Raw genomic sequence first — 14,531 nt, 5'->3', positions numbered from 1 at the left:
ACCCGATTAGGAAGATCATTCCACAACTTGGTAACAGCTGGAATAAAACTCCTAGTATACTGTGTAGTATTGAGCCTCATGATGGAGAAGGCCTGGCTATTAGAATTAACTGCCTGCCTACCATTACGAACAGGATAGAATTGTCCAGGGAGATCTGAATGTAAAGGATGGTCAGAGTTATGAAAAATCTTATGCAATATGCATAATGAACTAATTGAACGATGGTGCCAAAGATTAATATCAAGATCAGGAATAAGAAATTTAACCCTTTTACCCCCCAGGCTATTTGGAAATTTCCAACCCTTAACCCCCCGGGGGTTATTTTTTTCCCAGCACATTTTGCAGTATATTTTTTTTTTAAATTGCTCTAACAGAAGTTAATATTTGTCATAGAGAGGTCAGGTTGGTCTCATTCTCTTGGAAAATGCCTGAATTTTCTCAAAAAATTATCAAAAATATGAAAAAAAAGATTTTTTATAGCATTTTTTTGCAAGGACGTACCGGTATGTCCATGGGGGTAAAGGGATGGCTTTTGTGAAACGTACCAGTACGTCCTTTGGGGTAAAAGGGTTAATAGACCGTAAGTTTCTGTCCAACAAATTAAGATGAGAATCAGCAACTGAACACCAGACAGGAGAACAATACTCAAAACAAGGTAGAATGAATGAATTAAAACACTTCTTCAGAATAGATTGATCACTGAAAATCTTGTAAGACTTTCTCAATAAGCCAATTTTTTGTGCAATTGAAGAAGACACAGACCTAACGTGTTTCTCAAAAGTAAATTTGCTGTCGAGAATCACACCTAAAATCTTAAAAGTCAAACAAATTTAAAGAAACCTTATCAATACTGAGATCCGGCTGTTGAGGAGCCACCGTCCTTGACCTAATTACAATTATACTTTGACTTTTATTAGGATTCAACTTCATACCCCATAATTTGCGCCATGCACAAATTCTAGCTAAATCTCTATTAAGGGATTCACCAACCTCAGATCTACATTCAGGGGATGGAATTGATGCAAAGAGAGTAGCATCATCTGCATATGCAACAAGCTTGTTTTGTAGGCCAAACCACGTCATGTGTATATAGTATGAAAAGTAACGGGCCAAGAACACTACCCTGTGGAACACTGGATATCACATTCCTATACTAACTATGGTGTCCATCAACAACAACTCTTTGAGATCTATTACTTAAAAAATCAATAATAATGCTAAGCAACGACCCACCCACTCCAAACTGTTTGAGTTTGAAAACAAGGGCGTCATGATTAACACGGTCAAAGGCAGCACTAAAATCAAGGCCAATCATAGGAACTTCCTGACCACAATCAAGGGATTTCTGTACAGCATTGGAGATTGTAAGAAGGGCATCACATGCTCCAAGGCCTTTACAAAAACCATATTGCAAACTAGGGAATAGATGATTACCATCAGCAAACCTATTAAGACGGTTTCCCAGAAGACATTCAAAAACTTTAAATAATATGGGAGTTATGGAAATTGGGCGGTAATCAGTGGGGTTTGAGCTACCACATACGCATTTACATAGAGGAGGTAACATTACCAATTCTCTAACTAGTGCTAACAGCTCCTCTTCTTGCTAACTTGCGCAAAATAACAGATAACTTTGGAGCTAAGAAATCTGCTGTCTTTATAAAAAAACAAAGGAAAAATGCCATTTGGGTCTACACCTCCATAAGCATCAAGGTCCATCAACAGAGCTTTAATCTCACGAGATCGAAAAGCTAAACTAGTTAGTTTAGCCTCAGGAAAACAGGAATGAGGAAGTTCAAGATTTTCATTACTCTGTTAATGTCAAAAACATCAGCCAACAGGGTTGCCTTTTCCTTTGGACAGTGAGTGACTGAGCCATCTGGTTTTAAGTAAAGGAGGAACATGTTGCATCTACACCAAAGAGTGCAGATTTAAGGGTAGACCACCATTTATGTTCCTGAGATGTACCAGAAAGGGTTTCTTTTATGGTTAAAATTGTACTTACTACTTATAAAAAAACTCACTTGTAACTCACAAATAATGATAGATATGCAAGTGACAGTGAATATTGAAGACACAAAAGGTACAAGCACTGAGCACTACAGTATAAGAGTATCGAGGGTGGGTGCAGGTGTCTGGTTGCAGAGAGGAAGTGAGTGGTACATCATCTTAACTTGGTGACCAGGAGTGTTGTGGAGAGCATCATGTGTAGGCATCTTACACCGCAAGCACAGTGGTTGCTTAGCAACAACAAGAATGATGCAATTAAACTTTTTCTTTGATTGTCTGGTCATAGAGGAAACGAGAATAGGAGTAACCCATATAAATGACTCGGAAATTTGTATCCATTTAGGAATAAAACTGTATCAACTACAGCATACATTACTATATTTAATAACCCTGAGTTTAAGAATTAAACTATTATCACTATGTAGTTAATTGTAGTGAGCAATTCCTTGCTTCATGCCAAAGAACGAAACGTTAACAAAAACTCTGCATTTGATGTCATCAGCTGATGCCTCTCTAAAAAACTGTATTAGCTATGCATTATTCCATTCCATTAACATTACTATATAATTAATTGTAATGAGCAACTCCTGGCTTAGTGAATTATGTCGGTGAAATAAATATAAACAAAATCATGGAAATTGATTTCAACAGCTGATATATATCTCTCTCCTCTCTCTCTCTCTCTCTCTCTCTCTCTCTCTCTCTCTCTCTCTCTCTCGCCGATCAGCCCGTATAACGATAGTATCCTTTGTTATGTTTTTCCTATATCTCTCATTTCTTTAAAAATATCTCATTAAACACAACATAAGATAAGAGCATGATACAGTATATGTCCAACCAGAAGTTCCATTCCCCTGCAATTTGTTAATTATTTATCGGTGGTCACAATGAATAAAAAAAGGTAACAGCTATGAGTATTTTACGAGCTTAAGGAAACGGTAAGGTAGAAATTAATTTCCTGTATAATCTGGTGCATCAAAATAACTTATCAAAACTTGAGATAATTATAAGTGAATAAATTTTATATCATCACATGATGGTAATTTTAAAAAGATTTGTTTCTAAAGTGTAAAGTTACTGATATTTCTATATACATTCAAATTTCCTTATTTCTACTTCATTGAAATAGCAAATATTCTAATAAAAAATCTATTCAAGAATACATAAGGAGAGGGAGAGAATCTTTTCTTTCAACTGTAATGCATATTTATATTTTCATCAGCTTCATATATGGCATATCACTTGAACAAAATTGTGAAATCCTTTTTATTAATGTATTAGAATTACTATAGTGTACAAAGAGTTTATTGCATCACTGGATAGTTTACATGTGTTGGCTATAAAGTTGGGCTGATTAGCTTTGCGCTGTTGGTTTGAAAACATCGGCCAGCGGGAGTACTAATTGCGAGACTGTGAATAGGTGAATTTTTTTAATCTAATCTGTTATTATTATTACTACTTGCTAAGCTACAAACCTAGTTGGAAAAGCAGGATTCTATAAGCCCTAGGGGCTCCAACAGGAAAAATAGCCCAGTGAGGAAACGAAACAGGGAAAATGAAATATCTTAAGAACAGTAACAATATTAAAATATTTCCCATATAAACTTGAACAAAAATAGAGGAAGAGAAATAAGATAGAAAATTGTGCCCAAGTGTACCCCAAAGCAAGAGAACTCTAAGCCAAGACAGTGGAAAACCATGGTACAGAGGCTATGGCACTACATGGTTTGATTTTGAAGTGTCCCCCTAGAAGAGCTGCTTACCATAGCTAAAAGTCTCTTCTACCCTTACCAAGACGAAAGTGACCACTGAACATTTACAGTGCAGTAGTTAACCCCTAAGGTGAAAAGAATTGCTTGATTGGCAATCTTAGTGTTGTCAGGTGTATGGGGACAGAAAAGAATGTGTAAAGAATAAGCCACACTATTCAATGTATGTGTAGGCAAAGGGAAAATGAACCGTAACCAGAGAGCCTTATCCAATGAAGCACTGTCTGCCAAGTCAAAGGACCCCATAACACTCTAGCGGTAGTATCTCGGGTGGCTGGTGCCCTGGCCAACCTAATACCTGTTATAGGTTCTCCCGCAAATATAGAAGGCCAAATATACTGCGTTGTCTAATGCCTAAGTGAGTGCCTTCTTTGCCTGGTCGCAAAGAGCTTGGGACACCGACCCACCCTGTTTGTTGATGTAAGCCACTACGGTAGTGTCGTCATTCATCACCCTACCGAGTGCCGAGAGAAAAAATCCTTTCTTTTAACTGTGATGCATACCTATATTTTTTATCAGCATCATATATTACATATCAAATACTACATAAACATATGTATGAACTTCCCGTGCTAGGCGGTATATCTTAGCAATTCATGTATGCCAACGGTTATATAAGCGGATGAGCAACCTGGTGGAGTAACAAGAACTTTGGGTGTAGAGGAAATGCCACCCTCAATCTCGAGGAAGTCACTGGCAGCAGGTTGACGGATAAGGCGAGAGACGAGTCGTCTCTTCAGCTTATACTCTCGATGCCAGCCGCAGCTAACACCTCCAGAAGTTTCTCCTCTGATGGGGCGCCATCGATGGAATGGAAATTGAAGTGGTAGAAGGATTTAAATATTTGGGGATGAAAATAGCTAGAGATGGAAATATGAAAGCGGAAATAAATGAAAGAATTGGAGCTGCAAACAAGTGTCTCTAATTTGTTACACTTCTCAAAAGAAAATCAATGTCAGAAAAGACAAAATTGAGGGTGTATAATATAATAAGGCCCATTTTGGTCTATGGATGTGAAGCATGGTCACTGACAAAAGAGCAAGAAAAAAGACGAAGTTTTTGAGAATAAAGTATTAAGAACACTGGTGGGACCAGTATACGACCAAGAAAGAGGCATAACTGGGAGTTGAGAGAGTGGACAAAACAACCACATATAAGTCAATTTGTTAAGGGAAGAAGAAAACAATGGGCAGGGCATGTTACAAGAATGGAAGAGGAAAGAATGCCAAGAAGGGTCTTCTTGTCACGTGTAAATAAACATAGACCTCTTGGACATCCAAGAAAAAATTGGAGGAGGTGTTTAGAGGATATACAGCAGGAGGGTTCAAACCCTACAGATAGGATGACTGTGGCACAGAACCGAAGAGATTGGAAAATCTATCAAGAGCATTCGTGGGTCAACAAGTGGCCCCAAGACCAGAGGAGTAAGAGTAAAGGTGTTTATCTGCATTCCCAGAAACAGTATATCAGGTTTTGAGATGATTACAGAGAGGACTTCTTGAAATTCACCATAAAACCCAGGTCGAGGCCAAATGCGAGACACCTGTCTCGGTGTAGAAGGGTCTCCACCAAGTCTGCCAGCACCAACCAGTCATCTAGATACCAAAGTAGATGAATGCCGTTAGTATGAGCCCAGGGCGAGGCCAAAGTGAACACCCTTGTGAATACTTGATAGGCTTTAGACAGACCAAAGCACAGCACAAGAAACTGGAATATTTTTCCGTGTACAACAAATCTTAGATACTTCCTTGATGCTGGATGGATTGGAATGTGGAAGTACTGTATGTGTCCTTTAGATTCAGTGTGATCATGAAGTCCCCTGGTCTGACATCAGATTGAGAGGTAAATTATTAGTCTCCAGCCTCCAGACACCTCTACAATAGTCGACTGAAGAAGCCTGGGGACCCAAGCAGCCTTCTCCAGCATGGTCAGGACTCCTGCCCGAAGGGATAGATCCTTTCGCTGATCCCTTCATGAAGGAATATGACATCACTGGATGATGTCTCAAAGGAGGGTGAGAGCTGGTGAACGGGAAAAAAGCACCCTGCTTAGAGGTGCTTGACCAAACAAGGATCGGGCCCGTGAATCTCCCATCTCTGTCACTTGTGTCTCAGGTATTCCCTACCAGTGGTAGGGTGGGAGGAATAACACCAATTGCAGGAACGACAACAGTTTCCAGCCTTACCTTCTCTTCGCTGAGCCCCCTAACCATGAAAAGGCTGTTTGGGGATTAAAGACTTCTTAGCGTTGGATTACCTAGAGGCCTTGTTCGTCGTCTTGTGAGGCTGTGCACACAGGAGACTGTTTCAGTGTAGAGGGAACCAAAGTAGAGGGAAGAGATGTTATTGCACTACAGTAAAATAATTTTCTATTTTTTGTAACCTCAGGGAGTAAACCTTCATTTCCAAGAATGTAACATCTTATGGGTTAATTTGGTGTAACAAATGAGAAGGGAGAAGTGCTCCACTGTCCAGGTAGGAAAGGTGGAGCAATATTAACTGCCTCCAATACTTAGCTGACAGAAAGTGCTCAGAACTCCATGAAGAGATGCAACTCCAATCAGCTTGGCTACCGAAGTAGTCATCCCAATCGCCAAGAAGGTAACAACAGAAGCTAAGGCCCTCTACTTGCACAAGCTAGAAAGGTATCAAACTCTGCCATAAAAGGAGTGAAAACCCCAAGCAGTCCTCAAGGGCTCTTAGCAATTGGCCTTCCGGGACTTTTCAAGAAAATAGAAACTAGAATCAGGAGAGTAACAGCTGGAAGAGAAGGAGAATGAACATACTCTCTTCTTCCCCCCACCAAACTTCCTCACATACTGTGTGTGGACAGAAGTAGAAGTCTGAGCGACCACTGACTACGCTCCCCACAAGGGGAGGAACTACCAGGGTTCCTCTGACAGGAACCTCAACATTAGGGATCACTGTCACTGAGAGACCAGTAGGCCTTGGAGAGGATGTCATGTGTACTGGGGTAATTGGCACAGGAATCACTACTGGCCCTTGGGTGACAGGCACAGGGGACACAATTCTCGTGCCTTGCTGGAACTCAAAGCTTCTTATTTTCACGCCTCATATATGTGGCTTTATTGGTACTTTAGTTACTGGCATAGGGAAGAACAATGGAAATACACTTTTGGGCCTCACTCTCAATTAGGCTTCTTATTTTCAAACCTCATAGATGCAGCTTTATTGGTACTTCAGTTACCGGCACAGAGTAATGGAGAGACACTTTTGGGCCTCTCTCACTGGCGTTGGGGGCAAAGGAGCTTTAGCTACCAGCTCCTTCAATACAGTTAGAGGCCATAAATTCTTTTGCAAAGAGTCAGCAGCATCCTGTATGGCTACAGGAGAGCTCAGAGTACGTACAAAAGCGTGAAATTCTCTGGGGTAACTCTACACGCTACCAAACCCTGAAAATTTAACCAATGTAAATCTAAGTTCTGGTACCTGACATGTAAAGTACTCCCAAGGGACTGAGCTAGTGGAGTACAGTATATAGTACAGTATGCAGAATCTTCAGTTGCCTGAGATATCAATGGGGAGAGAAAATAGCTGTAGAGCTTCTTTGGCATCAGCTTGGGCGTGCCAAGGATGATGGCGAAGGGTCCTATGGCTTCCTTTTCCTTTTCAAAACAAATGGACTGGAGGCCATGATTTACACTGCTCATGGGAATGATTGCACACACTCATGCCAACTACAAACTGCACAGCAGTTGCATTGTCCACCATATCCTTGGCATTTACATACTTCCTGCTTCCTCTCCATAATGACAAAAGAAGCAAGCATACAAACATTCGAAATTATAAGTAAAAGAAAAAGAATTAGCTTTTTACTGCACTAATTATAGCCGAAGACATTAGTGAAGTCTTTGACAGAAGAGCAGAAGAGCCGGCAAGGCTACTCGCCTCTGCTCACTATCTGTTATTAACTACCTTGAACAAATTTCAATGGCTGTTCTAGTTCCGTTGAAGACATTCGCTATTTTAAAGTACAAAAAGTTTGCATACGAGTAGGAACAACCAATAATTAAAAACTGTATGAAAATTATATCAGCTAAATACATACCTAGTATTACACATATGAATACTGTATCTTCTTACCTAAGAAATTGTTTTTGTGCTTTTGCAGCAGATTTAAAGGCAAAAGCCTTTGGATTACGCTGCTGGGCTGTCAAGTCTTGTTCATGCTTATTCTTTGCTTTCTTCTTTTCTGCTTTACGGCCAGCATGACGATGAGCGTGCGCCTTCTTTTTGTCAAAATCTATTTCATCTCCCATAATTACCGATTAATCATTAAGGATTTTCTGAAAAATTAGAACAACACATTGCATTATATCATACATATTTCAAATAATTGTATACTACACAAATCTTTAAATTAATTTTTGTTCTTTCTAACTACCAGTATACAACCCTGAGTCCTTTAATAGGAATATGATATCAGCAAAGTTGGAAAAAGTAGTTTAAACTTTTAACGAGATGATTGTACTTACTAGAGGGTGGAGAGTAGGCCCCACTCACCCAACATTCAGTGCAACCTTCACTTTGACCTTAGACTTGTGGTGGTTGAGGCTGGCAGTGTAACTTTTAAGTCAGGTTTGTAGTTAGGAAAAATGACAAATTCAGAGATAATTTGTATTTTTCCTAACCATACAAACCTTAGCTATTTACATTGGGTTTACTTTCGGCGTAGCTGAAATTGACGAGCCAATAGATTTTTAATGAGGATTAACTACCCCCGCGCTAGTTAGCAGGGGGGTAGGGGAAGGGATAGCTTGCTACCCCTCCCCCCCTACACACCGGTGAGTTGTCTCACTTCACTTAGAGGTAGGACTTGTCTTGGGGGACAGGGCTGGAGGGCAAATATGTGTAAATAGCTAAGGTTTGTATGGTTAGGAAAAATACAAATTATCTCCGAATTTGTCATTTGTTCCGTAACCAAAATACAAACCACGCTATTTACATTGGGTGATTTACCCCTTAGGAAGGGTGGAAAGTCCCCAGCCTTACTGGCTTTGGCTTTACCCGGGGACTCAGATTCCGAGTGAGCAGCACTCGAGAAAAGGAGTCCCTGCGCCTCACAAGTTCCTTGCTCCGCAAGGAACGTGTGGCCTACATAAGTTGTGTGTGGAGGAATAGAGAGTGACTCGTCCCAGGAAGTTGACCTTGAGTCTTTTAGATAGGAATCTATGCTAGGATGTTCCCAATACCACCTCGTCAGGGTATGGGGGACGCGACAGTATTAAATTTAATACTAGGAACACAAGGGAGCATGGTTTACCTGCAGAGGTTGAGGTCAGCTATGCGGAGACCAGGATGCTGCTTTCCCAAGAGAGGGGAGAATAAAGAAAGAGGTAAGGGCCAGACATACTCTTTCATTCACGCAGACTAAAACCGGGTAACAACGCCCTCAACCTTCTGCTACTTGTCCATTAAGGAGCCTGAGGTTAGACCAGCTGTTGTGCAGCCACCACAGGGCCGATAGAAAACGTATCGAGGCTCCTGTGGGTCACGTCCTGCAGGTAGTGGGCTGTGAAGGTTGTTTGATGCTTCCAGACCCCAGCTTGAAGCGCCTGCGTCAGAGAGAAGTTTCTCTTGAAAGCCAGGGACGTGGCGATGCCCCTAACGTCGTGTGCCCTAGGGCGACGTGACGGAGGAGGGTCAGGATTCAAGGCGTGGTGGATGACCCTTCGAATCCAAGCCGAGATGGTGTTCTTGGTGACCCTCCTCTTCGTCCTGCCCGTGCTAACAAACAACGCTTGCACGCGGGGGCGAACTGCAGCTGTCCTCTTCAAGTAACGCCTCAGACTCCTCACTGGGATAATAGCAGATGGTCTGGGTCACTTGTTACAGAACGGAGACTCGTGACCCTGAAGGAGTCGAACCGTGGGTCCGGCACTCCAGGGTTCTGAGTCTTGGCAACAAACTCAGGGACGATCCTGAACGTTACCTCCCCCCATCCCCTTGAATGGGCGATGTCGTACGAGAGACCATGAAGTTCACTAACTCATTTGGCAGAGTAGGAAAGCCGTCTTCCAAGTCAGGTGGCGATCAAAGGCCTGGCGTAATGGTTCGAAGGGAGGTCTCTTAAGAGCCCTGAGAACCCGAACCACGTTCCATGGAGGAGGTTTCACTTCCAACTGAGGGCAGGTAAGCTCATAGCTACGTATGAGTAGAGAGAGTTCTTGCGAGGAAGAAATGTCCACTCTTTTCAGCCTAAAAGCCAGGCTTAAGGCTGAGCGATAGTCTTTCACCGCCTAGACCGAAAGGCGCATTCCCTCCCGCAAATAAACGAGAAACTCCGCTATTGCTGGAATAGTGGCATCGAGTGGAGAGATACCCCTCCTACGACACCAACCACAGAAGACTCTCCACTACGCCTGGTAGACTCCCGCAGAGGACTTTCGCAGGTGACGAGACATTCTCTCCGCAACCTGTTGCGAAAAGCCTCTCTCCGTGAGAAGACGCTGGATAGTCTCCAGGTGTGAAGCCGAAGCGAGGCTGCGGCTTTGTGGAAGATGTTGCAATGTGGTTGTCTGAGTAGCTCGTGTCGTGGGGGAAGCTCTCTCGGAAGCTCCGTCAAGAGCTGCAGAAGGTCCGGGAACCATTCTGTGTGATGCCATAGCGGAGCTATCAGGGTCATAGACAAGTTGACCGATAGTCTGGTCCTGTTGAGCACCCTTCTCATCAGACAGAACGGTGGGAAGGCGTGCACGTCGATGTTGTCCCACCGTTGTTGGAAAGCATCCTGCCAGAGAGCCTTGGGGTCCGGGACTGGGGAGCAGTACAGGGGCAGCTTGAAATTCAAGGCTGTCGCGAACAGATCCACCGTCGGGGAACCCCACAAAGTCAGGACTTTGTTGGCTACTAGAGGATCTAAAGACCACTCGGTAATCACTATCTGCAAAGCCCTGCTCAGACTGTCGGCGAGCACATTCCTCTTACCAGGAATGAAGCGAGCTGATAGTGTTATCGAGTGAACTTCGGTCCACCTCAGAATCTCTACTGCAAGATGGGATAGCTGATGTGAAAAAGTACCTCCCTGCTTGTTGATATAAGCCACTACCGTGGTGTTGTCGCTCAATACCACCACGGAGTGGCACGCTAGGGTCCGTTGGAACTGTTGAAGAGCCAGAAATACGGCCTTCATCTCTAGCAGGTTGAAGTGCAGGCCTGAGGTCCTCTGGTTCAGAATGTGGGCCCCCCACCCTTCTTTTGACGCGTCCGAAAACAGCGTCAATTCCGGGGGAAGGACGAGAAGATCAACTCCCTTCCGCAGGTTCTAGTCGATCAGCCACCACCGCAGGTCCGCCTGTTCCGAGGGTCCTATCGGGACCGGAAAGTCCGGGAATCGGAACCTTGACTCCACCGGGACTTGAGCCGCCATTGCAGGGATCTCATCCTGAGACGGCCGTTCGGGACCAGACGGGCCAGGGAGGCTAGGTGACCTAAAAGACAACCACGATTGGGCTGGAAGCTCTTCCCGCCTGAGGAAGGGTTCTGCAACCCTCCTCAGCCTTGCTATCCTGTCGTCTGATGGAAAGGCTTTGTGGAGATTGGTGTCTAATAACATGCCTAGATAAACCAGTCGCTGGGAGGGCTGCAGAGAGGACTTCTCGAGATTTACCACGATCCCCAGATCTTGGCAAAGTCCCAGAAGCCTGTCTCGGTGTCGAAGAAGGGTCGACTCCGAGTCTGCCAGGATCAGCCAGTCGTCCAGACATCGGAGGAGACGTATGCCGTTCCTGTGCGCCCATGACGAAATCAGGGTAAACACTCTGGTGAACTCTCTGTGGAGAGACTGAAGCACAGCACCTTGAACTGGTAGGTCTTGCTGTCTAGGCTGAATCTCAAGTACTTCCTGGAAAACGGATGGATTGGGATCTGGAAGTACGCGTCCTTCAGATCCAGAGTACACATGAAGTCTTGTGGTCTCACTGCAAGTCTGACCGTGTCCGCTGTCTCCATGCTGAACGGAGTTTGCTTGACAAACTTGTTCAGAGCTGAGAGGTCGATGACGAGCCTCCAGCCTCCAGACGGCTTCTTTACAAGAAAGAGTCGACTGAAGAAGCCTGGGGTGCCGTCGACGAACTCCTGCAGAGCATTCTTCTTGAGCATGGTCTCGACTTCTGCCCGAAAGGCTAGCCCCTTTGCCGATCCCATGGCATAGGAGCTCAACGACACTGGATTCGCTGTCAGGGGAGGTTGAGATGTCGTGAATGGAACGCGATAGCCTTGGCCGATCACGGAGACCGTTCAAGAATCGGCCCCATGTTGCTGCCACCTGTGCACGCAACTCTGTAGGCATCCCCCCACAGGTGGACACGCGGGGGGACTGCCACTCCTAGCGTTTACGGCCGCGGCCGCTCCCTCTAGGAGTTTTGCCTCCCCAGGAGGACTTACCGCCCCTCTTGTCCTTGACAGGAAAGGGCTGGGGCTTAGACACCACTTTCTTAGCTGCCGGCGCCTGCTTCGGTGTCCTGCGAGGCTGCTACTGATGTTGCTGCGGAGCTGGAGGCTTGTAGGGCCGAGATGCGAGGGCCCTTTGGAGGAGCGAGTCTTGGCTAGACTTCCTCCACCTCTCAGATGTACATTCCATATCCTTGGGCTCAAACAAACTTCCCCCAAGGATGGAGGAGTGTCTGAGCCTGCAAACATTCACGGCGGGGACCTTCGGGTGGATCTTCTCAGTCACCGCATCACAACGTTTCAACACCGAGTTGGCCCACAGGTTGGTAACCTGGTGTGCCAAAAACTCGATGGAGCGAGTGCCCGAGAGGAGGAAGGTCTCCAGGGCCTTCCTATTGCTCTCCTTAGACAGATCGTCAGAGTGCAATAGGATGCCCAGAGAACCCAGCCAGATATCCAGCCACGAAGTGGCCTGCATGGCGCACTTCGCAACCTTCTCCTGGCTCAGGATCTCCGACGCCGAGAATGTCACCTGCCGGGCGGAGAGCTTCTCAAGTGGAACTCCCCTAGTAAGCTCTTCCACGGAATGGTGGAGGGGAAGAGCGAGGCTGGACTCCCCCATGATCTCAAAGTACCTCCTCTGCTGTAAACGAGGAGGTGGGAGGAGTTTGTTCCCGGCAGAGGAATGTTCTGGAGGCGAGGTCTGCGAGCTGAGCGTCGATCCTGTCTCTGGCACTCTTCACCCCCTGGGACCAGGGCAGAGCTGCGCTGGCCTTAGGGGGCTTCTGAGTTCCATAGACCTGGTCCAGGACCGTGTCCTTGCCTTCACGAGGGGCGATCTCCGGGTCCTTGAACCTGTTGAGCTGCCTCATCAGGCTCAAGACCTACCAGAAGGCATGCTCAGACTCATGCTGCTCTCCTCCCTGCAGACTGGCAGCTAAGTCTCCTGTCCCCAGAAGCTCTTCCTGGGGAGACACGTGGACGTTCTCCCAGGGTCTGGCTGGTTCCTGACGAATTCGCGAAGAGGACTTCGGAATCGTCTTGGAGTCCTTGGGTTCCCTCCTGGGCGGGATACAAGACTCCAGCAAAGAGGTCTGGAAGGTACCTTCCACGCGAGTCGGTTCCCCTCCACGAGGAGGAGACTCCCCCCTTGGTGCCGAGGGAGAGACCGCCGCCTCGCTGGATTCTCCTGAAGACGGAAAAGCCTCGTCCACAGGAGAAGGAGAAAACGACTGCGAAGGGGATGGAGCCTTCCTGGCGGACCTCTTAGGAACCAACTTCTCCCTGGGAGAAGTCACCAAGAAGTCCACTCCTCTCCTTCTCTTCAGCGGCGGCGAGTCCATCCTTGGCTTGAGTCCCAGATCGGCGAGTGCAGGCTTCATAGCTTGCACTACCGCTCTCATCAGAGGACCAAACCAGGACTGACGAGATACAGACGCAGTGTCCGTAATTCCCGCTGGAGGGAAGGAGATCTCCTGACCCTTCGGAGTGGACGCAACTGGGCCTACCTGTAAAAAAGAAGGGGAAGAATGTTGCCTTGACCTCTCCGACGATTCTTCCTTGTCCTGCGAGAGAGACCTGCGCTTGCGCGGAGATGATCCTAACTGCGACCTGGAAACACGCGTCACTGCTGCGGAACCCGACGAGAACGGGGTTCGCGTTGGGGGTCACGCTGGCGCTCGCGCGGGGGAGGATCCAATGGATCACGCGTGGGGGGATGCTGGAGCGCGGGCGCGCAGTCGCGCGGAGGTAAACGAGCGCGCGTGGGCGAGCTGGCAGCTGGCGAGCTGGCAAGCTGGCGAGTGGGCGCGTTGGCGAGGGAACACGGTGGCGAGTGGGCGAGGGAACACAGTGGCGAGTGGGCGAGGGAACACAGTGGCGAGTGGGCGAGGGAACGCGCGGGCGCACAGGAGATCGCTGAAAGCCAGGAGAAAGGCAAGGCGCAGGAGAACGATGGTGTCCTGGAGACCTGTGGTGCGTGGGCGAGCGATGGCGAATCGGCGAGCGATAGCGCGTCGGTGAACGCTGGCGCGTTGGAGAGCGATGGCCCGTAGAACGCATAGGCGAACGACCGCACGTGGGCGAGCTGGCCGCAGGAGACCTATGTCTATCCAGATCCAGGTGGCGCTGACGCGTAGGAGAGCGCTTGCTTGCAGGCGATAGATCGCGCGGGCGCTCAGGAGATCACCGAAGCTCTGGAGAGCGCTGACGCGCTGGAGATCGCTGACGCGCTGGAGATCGCTGAGCGCTGGAGATCGCTGGCGCGTAGGGTGACGACGCGTAGTCTGCTGCGCAGGATCAGGTGGCGCGACGCGCAAAGGCGAATGGGCTCAGGAAGAGA

At 46.7% G+C, this 14,531-nt stretch overlaps 1 protein-coding gene across 2 annotated transcripts in view; it reads right to left on the bottom strand.

The window, feature by feature from the left end:
• Nucleotides 1–14,531, bottom strand: part of LOC137653751 (ribosome biogenesis protein BMS1 homolog) — a 254,922-nt gene that overhangs the window by 218,382 nt on the left and 22,009 nt on the right. For both annotated transcript variants that reach the window (XM_068387387.1, XM_068387378.1), the window contains one exon: nt 7,883–8,085. In XM_068387387.1, the coding sequence (XP_068243488.1) occupies nt 7,883–8,058 (176 nt within the window). In that variant the 5' untranslated portion in view covers nt 8,059–8,085. The remainder of the gene's footprint in view (nt 1–7,882; nt 8,086–14,531) is intronic.

This window comes from Palaemon carinicauda, chromosome 1 (assembly GCF_036898095.1).
Source record: "Palaemon carinicauda isolate YSFRI2023 chromosome 1, ASM3689809v2, whole genome shotgun sequence".
In the NCBI taxonomy this organism is placed as follows: Eukaryota; Metazoa; Arthropoda; class Malacostraca; order Decapoda; family Palaemonidae; genus Palaemon; species Palaemon carinicauda.
The sequence above is the reverse complement of the archived record's forward strand: the minus strand, read 5'-3'. Positions and strand labels throughout refer to the sequence as shown.